Raw genomic sequence first — 15,673 nt, 5'->3', positions numbered from 1 at the left:
TCGAGCCTCATTTGCTTTTCCTTTCCTCCGTCTTTCCCATCCCCCGTCGTCGTTACCGTCCGCCGCACCCTTCGCCCCTCCGCCTCCCTGCCCCTGTTCGAGCAATAAAAACAAAGACGAGCGTTTTCTCGGTCTCGAGGAAGCTCCGAGGAAAATACTGCGATATCCGGCTCGGTCAATACCCGGCTCTCCTTGGAACGGCGGAAATAATGGGTAAAAAGGAGCCGGCATGATGGATCGACGGGGGTGCGAAACACCATAGAACTCGGCTCTCGCGACGGACGCGGAGAAAAACACGATTTTAGTGACCGAAATTAACCGCGTCGCTTTTTAAATCAAACTATACAGTTCGACGAATTTTTCCATCATGAGAACATTTATAATTTTATAATATTAAATATTATAAAGCTGTTATAATAAAGCGTTAAATATAGATAAATAAATATATACTTATTAAACGCCGTGGAAGATTTAGGATAATTTAAGATGACATTAAAGAGGTATTTTCATTTATTTTTATTTCATTCTATTTTTATACAGTCAAATATAAATTAATAATAAATATATATGTATTATATATTTGTTACATGGAATGTAATATTTAGATTATTTTAAGGGGTTATACTAATTGACAGAGGCACGATTTTTTCTCGTTGCAGAAGCAATGGAGTTTGGGCAGACCTCCCAGAAGAATCATGGGGTTTCATCCCCCATTCCAAATGGCTCCAGAAAATATTCCCAGCCATTTTTCGGCCGGCTTTCCTCCCAAGGAAACGGAGCGAGAGAGAGAGCCACTTCCGAGTCCCAAGGGGGTGGGAACAAAGGAAAAAGTCCCGCCATCTTTAATTCTACGGCCACCCCCACCCCCTTCGTAGACAGCCCGAGCCGGCAGGCTGAGAAGAAAGAAAGCGGTGGGGATCGATAAATACTTCTTCCTAAGGGCGCCTTTTCCGTCCACTGAAACGAAGCCGTTCCAATGGGGGTAGTTTCGCCGCCTTCCACGGGGTGGGGGTTCACACTATACTACGTTAATTTCACAATCATACCTTTAAGCTCAGATTTCCTTCTCTGGAAATATAAAGAAATATATTTGATGGGAATAATAGACATTTAAACTAGGGCGAGGATGGCAAGTAGACTTTGTTTGTTGTAAAAATAATTTTGTCAATAACTACCCTGTAATATCGGAAAGAAATATTATATTTTTAAAATAAATTGAGGTGTCATGTTGTAGATTAATTTTGGAAAGACTGCTTTAATATTATAGTATATTGTTCGTTCGATATATTGTTTATTAAGTTTGACGATTTTTACCTTGAAAGAAATTTTTACAGAATAAGAAATAAAATAAAAGAATACAGTTTCTTGTTAAGGTAAATAGTATGTATTTTAGTCTGTTATTTGTACGAACCATTTTGTGTTTTATTAGCTGCAAAATATGCTTTGTTATATGGTAAAAAACACTTGTTTTAAAAATCTGTATAAATGGACTCGTGGCGCCATCCGTGGAAAAATGGTGAAACCACTACCCACTCGCGAAAAATATTGGTAAAAAGAGAATATACTCTATACTTCATTTCTACTATGAATGCTGAGTATTATTTGGAGTGTTTTTTATAAATAATTGCAGTAATATTTCTGCAAAATGTAATTACAAAAATACAATATAAAGCGTAATTATCTTTTTAGCAGTTCAACAATTATTAATTGTACAAATTTTATATACATAAAACAGAAGGTAATACGAACTTCTATACTCGATTCTCGCTAATATTTCCTCTATGTTAACTGGCTAGTAGTTTTAGCGTTTTGGCGCTGTGAGGAACGGCGCTGGATCGGGGGTGGAATGTTGAGGGTTGAAAGCGCTTATAATTATTTATATTTAAACCATTCAACGTAACACAGTGTGCACAAATAAAATGCTGTTAATTTATTTGTAATAAAATACATTTATTACTTTGGAAATAGGAGTTTTGGTGTATAATATTTATTACCTACGCCTTGAAACATTTCCACGTATCTCTTTACAAAGTTCAATCTCAGAAGACAAATAATAAATTATATATTACTATATAAATTTTTTAATTTCATTCCATACTCCGAATTATTTTGACACTTTTGATTACTATTTTTATACTATTTCGACATTATTTTGAAAATGATAAAAGAAAACTTTTGAATCAACTATTTAAAAAAAGCTTTATGTAATAACTTTCTTGTTATAATAAACGACAAATACTCAGAAGAAAAAATTTTCTATAGCATAAGAGTGCAATGTAATAATAAAATAGACAATAGAATGGTGTCTGTCGACAATAAAAGGAGTAATAACTTCAGTACGAGGGAACAGGATTCGGCACACCGTGGTGTAGATGAGTTTCACGTTTTCTTTATTGTTATTAAATTAATATGTTGTTCAAGAGACTTATATACGCATACGTATGTGCGCCAAACGCGCGCGCGCGTCCGCCCGCGTGCACACACACCGTATGCCTATACGCACGTATGTATGTATTGTATATAACAGCGACAATTACAATGCATCGTTTATGATCAGTAATAATAATCGTAATCGAAAACCTTACCCGATTACTAGATGGAAACAAAACTGGCGAAGTAATCATAATAATCGTTTAATAGTACAGTCGTATTACTCGTAACCCTTAAGTCCATCGTTTAATGCTTATATCACTCGTTATAGATACAGGGATACAGAAAAATAATACCGCGCGGCTGTGGTGGAATCTTCTTAAAGTATGTATGTATATATATAAAAGGGGATCGAGGACTGTCATTAGAATAATTTTTTTTCTCTCGCACGGATTCGCTCTGTCTCCGGTAATCGAGTCCTGAAACGGTGATCCAGGATCTACGGATTACCATGATCGTCGCCGACGAGCATAACCACTTCGAAGAACGTCGCGATCATTTCGAAATCGTTTTCTGATTTATTGGTTTAAATGCTTTGATTTTTACGAGTTATTAAAATCACGAATTTTTTTAGATCTCGAGATATTAAAATTATAGGTTATCGATCTTTGAATTTTTAAGGGTTGATTTTCAAATTATTAGTTTTTCGATTCTCTGGTTTCTAAATTTTGGATTTTATAAATTCTTGATTAATTAATATTAAAATTTTCAAATTTTCAATTTATAAATATTGAAATTTCAAATATTCAATTTATAAATATTTTAGTCTTCAGATTCTCAATTTTTCAAATAATCAATCATTAAATATTGAAATTTCTTAAATTCTTGATTTATAATATCTTGGAATTTTCAAACTCTCAATTATTAGTTCATAAAATCTCCATATTTCCAAGTTTCGTGATCTCGAAATTATTCATTCGATAATTCCTGTAATTTCCATAATTTTACAGTCCCCAATATTATAACCTAAAATCCAAAAGAATTTCATCCATAATAATTAATTGCTTCCATAGTTAACAATCCATTCAACAACGCTTGACTCGATCGAAAATGCATCGACGTTCTTCGAAATTGGATCTCGGCGATCACGACGATTATGGTCACCGCGAACGCAGGATCGCGTTTAAGGATTGCTCACGCCGTATTTAAACAACGTTAGGATAAATTGTAGCTTTACTTAACGATCCTACCATCCGAGCTCGTCTACGTGATAGCGAGATCGGGATATCAATTTTTTTTACACGAGCTGCACTATTTAGGTCCTTGGTCCATTTTCGACGCATACGTTTATTTACAAGACATCGTTACGACTCGTTATCTTCTTTTTTTTGTTTATTTATTTTCTCTTTGGTGCGTGCTTTTACCACTTTATCATTATTTATTACTTATTACTCTTTTTCTCTCGTTCAGACTCTCTCTCCCTTTCTCTCTCTCAATTGATCTGTCACACTTATTCTCTCTTACTCTCTCTTGTTCTCTCTTCTGTTTACTTATTCTCTCTTACTCTCTCTTGTTTTCTCCTCGTCTCACTTCTTCCCTCTTATTCTCTCTTTTTCTCAATTACTCTCTCTTCTCTCTTATTCTCTCCTCGTCTCACGTATTCTCTCTCCTTCTCTCTTTTTCTCACGTATTCTCTCTTCCCTCTTATTCTCATTTATTCTCTCCTCGTCTCACTTATTCTCTCTCCCTCTCTCTTTTTCTCAATTATTCTCTCTTCTCTCTCATTCTCATTTATTCTTTCTTCTTCTCTCTTTTTCTCACTTATTCTCTCTCTTACTCGCACTTACTCTCTCTCTTGCTCTCACGTTCTCTCGCTAGTTTCTCGCGTCCTCTTACTTCTTTTTTTTGTTTGTTTGTTCGTCTGTATGCTCAGTTATCCCCTTCACACGACGGATCGAGAGCGAATCGTCGAGAGGACCTCCGTGTACAATATAAATCGTTTCATCACGCGTCGACAAATGTGCAGACTCGGGGTGGGGGGTTGTTTTGCCCGTTGCGCGACACGTTATACCCAGCTAGTCGAGCTGCTCAAAAAACGAGTATGTCAAACAAACACAATCTCTACGTCGGATGGTGACTCCTTCGGATTAAACGTCGTTTTAAGCACTTTTTGGGCGACGCCTCGACCTCGGAGGGGGCACTCTCTCCTCACGGAGATAAATCTCGGCATCGTAGCCTAATCTCGCGCATCGTCGGCCCGGGGAAATCGCGCGCGGTTCGAGCTGTCAAACGCGATCGAATCGGCAGCATAATCGGTGAATTTTTTGACTCGAAATAGTTTAATAAAGCTGGCAAAAGTTCCAGCTCGAAAATCAGTCGATTTTGAATTTTTTTTCATAGTGATATTATAGTAAAATTTTACGTTGAAATCGAAGAATAATTGTGAGATGAATTAGAGAAATTTTATGTAACAATTTATTGGAATGTTGATGTTAGAATGGAGAGTCGAATGTGGAAAGTGGAAGCTATTGTTATGAGACTGATTATGGTAACAATATTTTGTGAAATCGGTACGTGTAGATTATATATTTTATATTAATATATAATATGTAGTGTTAATATTGATATATTAATATAGAATATATTATACATTGATATTAATATATCATATAAAAATAACGCGTATAATCTCTGAATATTTTAAATAAATATCGAAGTACAATAAATCAAGATAAAATGTATACAGTAATTCTAATCAGTACTCTCAATAAATTTAACATCGAAAGAGCTAATAAAATTGCGATTTCTCTATACACCAAAGAAACGATACAACCAGGTGTTCGCATAAAAATCCACAGTCGTGTTACAAGGCATTGATTAACTTTCTTTATTACGTATAACGTCACCATATTTCATCATTGTATCTCAGAATCATTTCTCGACGTCATTTCAAACATGTCAAAGTTTTACCCTCTGTCCGAATGACAATGACAATTAAACCGTAAAATACCCTACAGTGTGTCGAACAAACGCGACAATAAACAACAAATTGCGTGACTGTAATAAATAAATAAAAATTAAGAAATTCTCTAAAAAATATTCGTGGTAAAATCCAAGTGAGAAATCAATGAAAAATAAACGTCTCCGATTCGATAACGTTGTTCCGCCGATCGCCGCGTGCCGATTTCACGGGGTAGCGACGATCTCATGGTAAAAGCCCCGAGAGGGAAATCGCTGGCCAGCCGAGGCCGAGGCGACACATAAACGCAGTCAACATTCTCATCGTCCCCGCGGCGAAAGACGACATTCCACCTCGCCGTGATCGGTATGGAAATATCGAAGGTATTCTCGAATTTGTTTTACTCGTTTCCCTCCGTTTTGACCACCTCGGATCAATTTTTTTTTTCTTCGTATGGCATGCTATTACCTGTATATGACACATTTACAATAATAACAATATGTTTTTTTTTTGCTCGTCGACAATCGCCACGGTCCACCACACTATCTCTCTTACTCTCTCTCTCTCTTTCTTTCTCTCTTTCGCGCGCGCGCTCTCTCTCTTTCGCTCTCCTTAACTCGTACGTTTTCTTTATGTATACGTGTATATTTATATATACTCATATTTATATATTTATATATTTATATAATCCGAAAAGTTGTTGTTGTTGTTGTTCTTATTTTTCAGTGTGTTTTCGGTGGGTGTGTCCTGTTCATCGTTTGCATACGCTCTGTTACGTGCGCCTTTTTGTATGTATTTATTCGTGTGTTTGTTTTGCGTAGGTGTGTGTGTTTTGTGTGTGTGTGTATCGTTGAAGGTCCTGGACCCCCTCTTCCCATTTTATACCGATCGATCGCATTTTGTTTCCTTACGTACGATCCCCGCGAACCCTTCTCCCATAGATCCGAACTGTTTCACACCCGTTCAAGCTGCCTTTTTATCACAAAATTTCGAACCAGTCGCTAAATCACTCGTTTATCACGCTTCGCACAATCTGAAATCATTGAACTAGGCGAATTTGCAGCATCGCGCCTCGTTGCGGGCGCCTCACTTCGCCTAACCATTTGCTATAGCAAAGATTGTTATTAATTACTATATTAAAATCTATTTGGCATTTCATCGCATTTTCTGTCGTATAATATCTGTGCGCGATTACAAAAATTCTGGTCGACGCTGTAGATTTATTTCTCAACCCTTTGCACCCTGAGTTACCACTAAAATTGTTCTGTCGCGTTTTATGATAATTTTTATATTAACGAAGCTTAGATTTGAAAAATTGTTAAAAGCAAAACTGTTGGTTTGCCCCGCGAGAATTATTTTTGCATTTCAATTATTAATGCGTTTAAATAATTTAAATGCAATAGTTGTATAAAATGGAAATATTGCGAGCCAGAGAAATCACTTCAGATTTGAAGTTAAAATGGCATCGAGTGCAAAGGGTTAATTTGCGATGAGGAATAGTAATTAACTTCTTAATTTAATGGTAACAATTTTTTAATTTGTTTCTTAATTCAGTGGGAAATTCTTTTGAATTTTTCGTCGTGCGAACAAATATGTATTGTTTGTTTAGACGTGATAATGCACCAGCAACGAGGCAATGCTGCAGTAATATTCCTTATCGAAATTAAAGAGACAATATAGAACATCGTATCACTAGAACCACCATAACACCCGATTGTTTAATTTATTTCGAACGATCTCCTGATTCTTGGACGTCGAAGCTGTTAAAAATTGTCCGTTTGTTAGAACCTCGCCTTGCAATATTATTAAAAAGAAAATATTAATAATCCACCGACCAGTAGTCTGTAAATTAATAAAAAGCCTTTTCACCATGGCAATTATCGATAAAATAAATTACAAAATACAAGTGAATTCACAAAATTTCTACCACCTAATAGCTTGTCTAATAAACAAATAATAATATAAAAAGAGACAATATTAAAAATACCACAGCATTAAAAATTATATACCAACACAGTGCAACTACACAATTTAAACATTGCAAGGAGAGTATTTCACAAATTAGAGCACTGTGCACATTTCTCGCCAAGAAATCGGGACGAATCGCTATAGCAAAAAGCATGGTTTTTTTTAAAAAACGCCTTATGGAATCTTGCGCGCGCGGCACCGTCAAATTGGCGACAAGAACACAGAAACCAATTAACCGAGCGTCAAGATTCGACGAATTTGTTTCCCTTTTTTACCAACGAGCATGGTTTTCGATTATCGTAACTGTTGCGCTCGCCGTAAACGTCGAACGATTCAACAACAACTAAAAAAATAGGAGAATCGTTCTCCGCCCAAGTCTATAATTATTTATTGAAAGAAACCGTTTCCCTCGATTCTTTATATATTTTAATACGCACACCTAGTATAAAAATTTACGCTTTCGTCGCGCCAATTTTGCCTTCCACCCTTCCGGCGATTCACGCTGAAGAAAACCAATATTTATATTCGTATAAATATAATATATATATATATACGTATATAAATAATTCGTCGATTTCAATTTTGTAATTTTTAGAGATATTAGCCTCGAAGAGAATTAGTATAAAAATTGCTTTTCCGATTAGATACACGATAAGTCGCTTATGTTCGTTATATAGGTCCGTTACAATGCTCCTATAACGCGCGTTTATTTAATAGATTATGCTCGCGTTTTGTCACCAATTATAATAATTAATAATAATAATAATAATCGCGAGGATTTTCCGAAAGTCGATGATCGTGGCACGCTCAACACGTACGAGGATAGAAAACCATGCCTCCGCGTTCTCGAGCAACGCAGCGCGATCACTCCGACAGATTTCCAATTGTTATTAACTTTTTCCCTGGTTAATCGACGTTGCAATTTGCTCGACAAAACGAATTAAAATTACGCGATAAATAAGAATTCCAATGTCGTAGAACTAACGAGAATTATTCTCGTCGCGAAATGGCCATGCTCCAATGGCGAGCCACGTTTCGCGTCGCGGATTATTCGGCACCGGTATTGTTTATAAAAATGAAGCGGTTTGCAAATACTGAAAGGTTCATATCATACACGAACGCAAACGGAAAGCACGTTTCCTCAACGCCACCGTGTCCCTAAACGAGCCTAATCGCAATTAGGGTTGGCGACCATCCCCACACGGAGACGCTCCGCCCGCAATACATAATAAAATACACCTTCTCGCGTCGCATCCTCTCGAAACCCTTTCTTCGCTCGTCCGTTCGATTCCCAGAAAAATCCTAGCCAGAAAATCTCGCCACACCTCGGTCCGTTCCCCCCATGAACACCGATCCCCCTCCTCCTCCTCCTCCACGTCTACAACTTATGTACAGGGTGGAAATTGATTAATTGTCCTGATATCGCTCGGCCCGCTGTCACACGTTCACCGGTCGCACTTCTCGCGCGCTTCTTTGTTATAAAAAATTGATTCGTTTCGCCGGATACTTATCGCTTAACACTTTCCTGTCGTCGTCGTCGTTACACCTCTCTCTCTCTCTCTCTCTCCGATAGCCGTGTTCCAATTTCTCCCCAAAATCCTCTCCCCCACTCATTCGTTATACACCAACCTCTCGACCTTAAAATTAAGCTCGTGCGATTCCGCGGTGAACCGGTTTTGGGCTGGGTTTCTGCCTAGAGATGTTACGCGACCCGCCTTGTTTAGCGGGCAGCCGCGTCGACAGCGCGTGGCTTATGAAAAATATTCTCGAAGAGACAACCGCGCGGCCCATCACAGATAGTTCCGGCGTCGGAGGTACGGGGGTGCTCGCGTCTCTCTTCCGTTACAACGAGACACGTCGCGCGCACACTTTCAACGTTGTTCCACACACTCTCACTCTCTCTCTCTCTCTCTCTCTCTCTCTCGCTCTCGACTCTACATCTCTCTTTCTATCGCACCCTCTCTCTCCTCCCTAAACTTAAAAGGTAATCAAGGTCGTTCCTCCCTATGTATATCGTATGTAACAAGAGTCGTCGGTTTTTTTTTTTTTGTTGGCTATGTACACACGTTCGGAGAGCCCGGGGCTAAGCCATTCGCAGTCCGTTCCGGCGACAAACGGGGCCTGGGGTCCCACCCCCGGGGCCAGATCTCCGGCGTCGCCCGTTCATATCCCGCGGGGCGCGGTCGCGCACCGCGGGCCGGGCAGCGAATCGTCCATGGTGTTCCTCGCAGCGAGGCGCGCACCGTCGTGAAACCGGTTCGCTTACGTAAAGGCTTGCGCGTTGCTAATATGTACACCACCGCCGGGGGCCCCCGCGGCCGAACAAGAAGAAGAGAGGAGCGCGTCACGTGGTTCCGTGCGCGCGCGCGTGTGTGTCTCTGTTAGGGGCCCCCGGACGGATCGTTTGTTTGTTTGTTCGTTCTTTTTTTTTTCTTTATTAAGTTTAAGGCAGTGTCGTTCGTCCGTGGCGACGAACACGTGTGTTCATTCCGGATTCGTTGCCGCGCGAGTATAAACCCTCCTCTCGGTCACGGGGCGTTGCGCGCGGTTCACCGGGTGGCCACCGGCGCTAGGGTCCACGGTCGTCTCCACCATGGGCTGTTGGTGGCTGTCACCGCTTCGACGAGGTCCCAGAGCAACGCCACCGGCCGCCATCGGGACGCGACCAGCGCGGCACGGGTTGGCCACCGTGACGACGATGTTTCGAATACGACTTCGAAGCACGGCCCCGTGTGTCATACGGACTCCTCCTGCTTGAAGTTGATGTTCTGCGAGGCGCAGAAGTCACGGGTGAACGGTATACAGTTGAACAGCTTGCAGACCTCGCACTCGTACACGGGCACGTTGTAGAACAACGTGAGGAGTAGGGTGAACAGGACAACGATCAGGATCATGCAGATCCAGATCAGCCAGATCTTGCGGCGACGGTCGTAGTGGCCGAACGAGATGAACGGCATCAGCGCGTACGCCGCCAGGAAACCGAAGATGAAGCCGAACAGGTGGGCGTAGTTGTCCACCCATGGCAGGATGCCCAGCACGAGGAGGGACAGCAGGATGAAGATCAGCTTCGTGAGCGCGCGGCGAGGGTGCTTCAGCATCGGCCAGCAGTGCAGCACCTCGACGATCAGCGTGGCGAGCAGCGCGAAGTGCGCGCCTGCTGGGCCCACCTGCAATTTGTTAATTGTACCATTAATTAAATTTGCCCCTAAGTACTTCGAGACTTAAATCACTCAGAAAATTTTTAAAGAATTTTTTGGACTAGTTTTGCATTGTCTCTGTTCTCGATAGGTTTCTTTATGGCATTAATATTTCATTGACACATTGATAAATGTTTATAATTATTCCACTGTTTTAAACATTATAGGTATTTATGTGTACCACAATATTTCGTAAATATTCTATAAATTAAATATGAACGGATTTTAATTTTTTCTTTGACAATTTCGATAGAAGATTCCTAGGCGAAGTTCAAGCTTATGGTGTAGTAGAACAGGAGTAAAGCAGACTCCTTATTTAGATTGAAAGATTAAATGAGATTAAGACGTTAAATTAAATTAAAGCAGTAAATTAGATTAAAGAATTAAGTTAGATTAAAGTATTAAATTAAATTAAAGCATTGAATTAGATTAAAACATTAAATTAGATTATCGGCATTGAATTAGATTAACGCACTAAATTGAATTAAACATTATTGGACGTACATTAAAACACAATATAAGATGAAACAATAAATTATATTAAAACGGCAAATTAAATTAAATCGTTAAATTAGATTAGACCATTAAATTAAATTAAAGCATTAAACTAGATTAGACCATTAAATTAAATTAAAGCATTAAACTAGATTAGACCATTAAATTAAATTAAAGCATTAAACTAGCATTGAATCTCATTAAAGCATTAAATTGCATTAAAGCAATATATCAATTTAAAACATAAAATCAATTTAAAGCATAAAATCAAATTAAATCATTAAATCAAATTAAATCATAAAACCAAATTAAATCATTAAATCAAATTAAATCATAGAATCAAATTAAATCATAAAATCAAATTAAATCATTAAATTAAATTACAAGCACTGAATTCGATTAAAACACTAAATGAAATTAAACCCCATTAAACACAGATCGGAACCCTAAATTAGATTGAACACTAGGCAGGTGTGTCTCGAGCCTAAATGTCTTACTCCGCCGCGATGCAGAAACTCGAGTAACGCGCTAATAACGAGGAACAAGCTCGTTACAGCCGGCAATGCGCGTGCAGTTACGGTTACCATGATTGAGACGAAGTAGTAACCCGGTGGAGGCCGATTACCATAGCAGAACACACACACACACACACAACCCGGCAAGCAGAATCATCGAACGTGTTCGAAACCGTAATATAATGTACCGGTCGCGGAAATGATCGGGCGGCGATACCGTTGCCGAGGCGGACGTGACCCGGGTTTAAAATTCGCCGATACCGTAATCAGGTCCGCGAGCAATAATTAATGAGGCGGTGGGCGGCGGTTGTGCCGGCGTTTACATCGCGATCCTGGCTCGCTCCGGGCATGGGGCCACCTTCGGGCCGGACTAATCAAGACGAATTCGACCGTGTTGGTTCGCCGACAACGCCACTTGCGTCGCTCTCCGGTTTAGACGACGTCCCTTCGACGTTATTACACTGGAATTACCGGTCCGAGGATGTTTATGCAAAAATAAGAATTTACCTATTGGAGGGGGGCAGATATTATATCGAAATTATATTGTTCTTTTTAATTGGTTTGAGAAATGGAAGATAGGGGCGTTTATTTCTTCATCTCGCGTTTTATGGATTCGTAATTATATATTTTAGTTATTTATTTTTGTTAGAGATTTATGAAAGCGGTGGTGTAATTGACGGAGAATTTTTAATATGTAGATCGTGTTGATTGGCCATACAATGTGGTTAGAATGAAGGGGTTAATGATTTAGCATAGATTTCGCTACTCCTATATTTCAGTACTCATAAATTTCATCTAAAAAATTCACAGATTTCAGTACTCATAAATTTCACCTAAAAAAATTCACAGATTTCGCTACTCATAGATCTCAACATCCCATCGATCTCAATTTCTCAAAGGACACCAACACCGCGCCGATTCCAGTGCAGCCTTGTTAGCAACGGCACCGTTATGAAAATCATGCCGGCTCGAAGTCCCGGAACGGAATTGACGCGCAGCACCGGGGAGTTCGCCGGCGGTGTTAACGGGTAAACTATTGGGGCGATAAGACGGCACCGGGTAGCGCGGCGAACGGCGTCGTAAAACGAACGATTGTAATACCGTTACCGTTTCCCGTGGATATGAGTCACGGCGAGGCAACGCGGCGGCAGTGACGGTGGTCCCCTGAGCAATTACGTCGACCCCGACGACGCCTGGGTCAAAGAGTCGATTAAATCGACGATACACAATGAAATGCTCCGTTAAACGCGCCGTGAGATTATTCAATTAAAACTTCGCGCGGCAACGCCGGGCGACGGTCAATAAAATCGTGACGGCGCGCCGCCACGCCGCGGCCAATTAAAGACAGATTTCGAATTACAATTTCTGACGAAAAATCGACAATACCGGCGCCGATTATTTTTTGTTCGAGCACGAGGAATAATTGTATAGTGGAACGTATTGTTTTTACGGTTAAATCTTTTGTTGCGAGGAGATGCGGTTCGTACGATGGGAGGGATAAATCGTTGAGCTTCTTAGTATTATTAAATAGAGAGTGCTACAATTATTTAGTATTTGTTATTATATTATAATAAAAAGGTATTGTCTGTTTTGTGTTATAGTTTCTTTTACTTTTAGCAGAAATGATTTTAGCCTTTTTAACGTCCATCGATAATCAGAATAAAATTCCATCCCTTTTATTATTATTATTATTGAAAGCACCTTTCACGCGTCTCTTCTACTTTTTAGCACTGTTAACGTTAATTTAAAATGATCGACCCTAATTCTGATTTATCCACCCACCCTGCGATAATTAAATTACACAGCTACAATTATTACAAAATCATATCAATTCTCTCCACTCATATATAAATGTTATAAATCATACATAGTTGTACGATTACGGAAGACGCCGCAGAATAATTTCGAGCGCCTCGCGCCGAGATTCAAATTCACAACTCACCTCCGCCCTGTAAGGTACGAATATCGCACTGGCCAGGTTTCCGGCTAGAGCCCCGATGAAATAGATCAAAGCGATGCGAAGCGATCCCGTAAGCTTCTCCAAGTCTCGCATGAGGAAGTACTGAACCAATAGCGTGATGAACAGATGGAGGATTCTGGAAAAGATATAGAGTTAAAAATCAAATATTAATCGTACAATATTCGGAAAATTCTTTCATAATTCTTATTACAATTAAATCACATTTCTATTACAATTCTATTATAATTATTATACCAATAGGCTTCTGATAAATCTAAGCACTAATTTAATAATTTTCCATGGGACATTCATCCACAAAATTTTAATCTATAGCCTCTTCCAAGTATAATTCAGTGATTAAAAAACCATTTCCTAGACTTCTGTTCAGCAAAGAATTAGCAACTAACGCACAGGTCGCTTAATCAACTTCGCCGCGTTACAACACATACCCGGCATGAAGGAAAATGGTGGTGAAGAGCCTGTAGAACTGATCCGGCCACTCGGGATGGAGAAACGGTATCATGCCGCACACGTCGTGCAAACACTCGACCTGGGAACAGAGGGACGCCTCCTCGTGGAAGTAGCCGTGCACGAAGTCGCAGTATTCTTTCGTGGTGATCCGGCACATCCCGTGGATACCGATGCAGCACGGATGACCGATCACCTCGCACACCATGTGTTCCGCCATCTTGTGCTTGTACTTGCCGACAGGAAAGCTTCCTGTACCCCTTTGGCTGCCGTTTCTACTGTTGGACAGGGCAAACGATTTTCCTCGGTTTTAAATTTTCAACAAACCTCCCCGCGAGACCATCCTTTTTTTTTTAAATAAATAATAGTCATAGCGCGTCAACAATTATTGAATTTGGTATTTTAATTGGAAACTGCGTTATTTATTAGTAGACGGTTTATTAGTTGTTGGAACTATTTATATATTGTTTTGTGGTAGTGCCAAGGTTTTAATTTATTTAAACTGTTGAGTGTATAGTTTATTTTTCTTCTAAGAAGCTAATAGAGTTGGTGAAACTGTGATTATTTCAGTTTGAAGAAAATGAGAAGGGGGTTGGGTAATATTGCTATTATATTGTATATTATGATATTAGAAAATTACCATTATATTATACTACCATTATACCTTACCATTGTATTATAATATTACTATTATAATATAATATAGATAGTATAATATTTAAAATGTAATATAAGGTAATATAATATAATATAATGTAATATAATATAATGTATGCCTCGACAATATTTATCAGAATTTAACAGAAAAATCGATTAAAAAATTGAAGATGTCACTAGAAGAACCACCTTTATTAAATAACTCGCGACTAAATAATTCTTTCTCAAACAGCTCCAAAATAAATCATTGGTCACCTAGAAAAATGCTATTAATTTCAAAAGTAGCTTATAACGTCGACTAACGAATAAATAAATAAATCTCGGGTGTCGATTAAAGAAAGGGGGGGGGGGGGGGTAGTCGAGCGTCGCGTGAAAGAAATGCGGGATAACGAATTTACCTAAACCGTTGGTTGAACGGATTAGTCTTCCGACAGATGGGCCATTTAGTGATGTCGTCCGGCCATTCGTACGGCGCGATGCTTGCCGGGGCGTCGCAAAACTTTGGATCCAATCCGCAAACTGATCCGCTTATCCGTCCGCCGGGTCCGCTGTCTCCGGGCCCCCACTTTTTCCAGGTCGATATCGTGTTCTGAAATTTCAAGTGGCATTCAGTATCTCGTACCCATCGCGGAAAAGGGGTAAAAAAGAGAGACGGCGGCTCGCGCCACGGTATCTCCGATCGACACACTAGCATAGCTGATCCTTTTATTTTCCACTTCAACAACGACGATAAATAACGAACTCTCGCGGCGGACACTCTGACGGCTAGTGGATCGAGCGCAGTCGCGGATAACGGAGCGAAGCGTTGCGAAATTATATTGGTTATGGTAGCAATAACAATAATAGAAATAACAATAATAGCAATAATAATAATAATAGTAATAGTAGTAATGATAATAGTAATAGTAAAAAAATAGTAAAATAGTAAAAATGGTAATAGTAGAAACGATAACAGTATATATAATAATAGTAATAATAATAATAACAAGGTGCAGTGATAGAAAAAGTAAAAGCCTTAGTAATCGATTATTATAATTATAATTTCTGAATACTTTTTCTCAGCAACAGTATATGCATTTTACAA

At 39.3% G+C, this 15,673-nt stretch overlaps 1 protein-coding gene across 1 annotated transcript in view; it reads right to left on the bottom strand.

Moving 5' to 3' along the window:
* Window positions 1-3,401: 3,401 nt before the first annotated feature.
* Rho-5 (rhomboid-5) overlaps window positions 3,402-15,673 on the bottom strand; it is a 342,352-nt gene continuing 330,080 nt past the window's right edge. Inside the window, exons 7-10 of the mRNA XM_078178102.1 lie at window positions 14,988-15,178; window positions 13,914-14,210; window positions 13,447-13,600; window positions 3,402-10,464 (exon numbers count right to left, since the gene is read on the bottom strand). Coding sequence (XP_078034228.1) covers window positions 10,033-10,464; window positions 13,447-13,600; window positions 13,914-14,210; window positions 14,988-15,178 — 1,074 coding nt within the window. The 3' untranslated portion in view covers window positions 3,402-10,032. The remainder of the gene's footprint in view (window positions 10,465-13,446; window positions 13,601-13,913; window positions 14,211-14,987; window positions 15,179-15,673) is intronic.

This window comes from Augochlora pura, chromosome 4 (genome assembly GCF_028453695.1).
Source record: "Augochlora pura isolate Apur16 chromosome 4, APUR_v2.2.1, whole genome shotgun sequence".
Classification (NCBI taxonomy): domain Eukaryota; kingdom Metazoa; phylum Arthropoda; class Insecta; order Hymenoptera; family Halictidae; genus Augochlora; species Augochlora pura.
The sequence above is the reverse complement of the archived record's forward strand: the minus strand, read 5'-3'. Positions and strand labels throughout refer to the sequence as shown.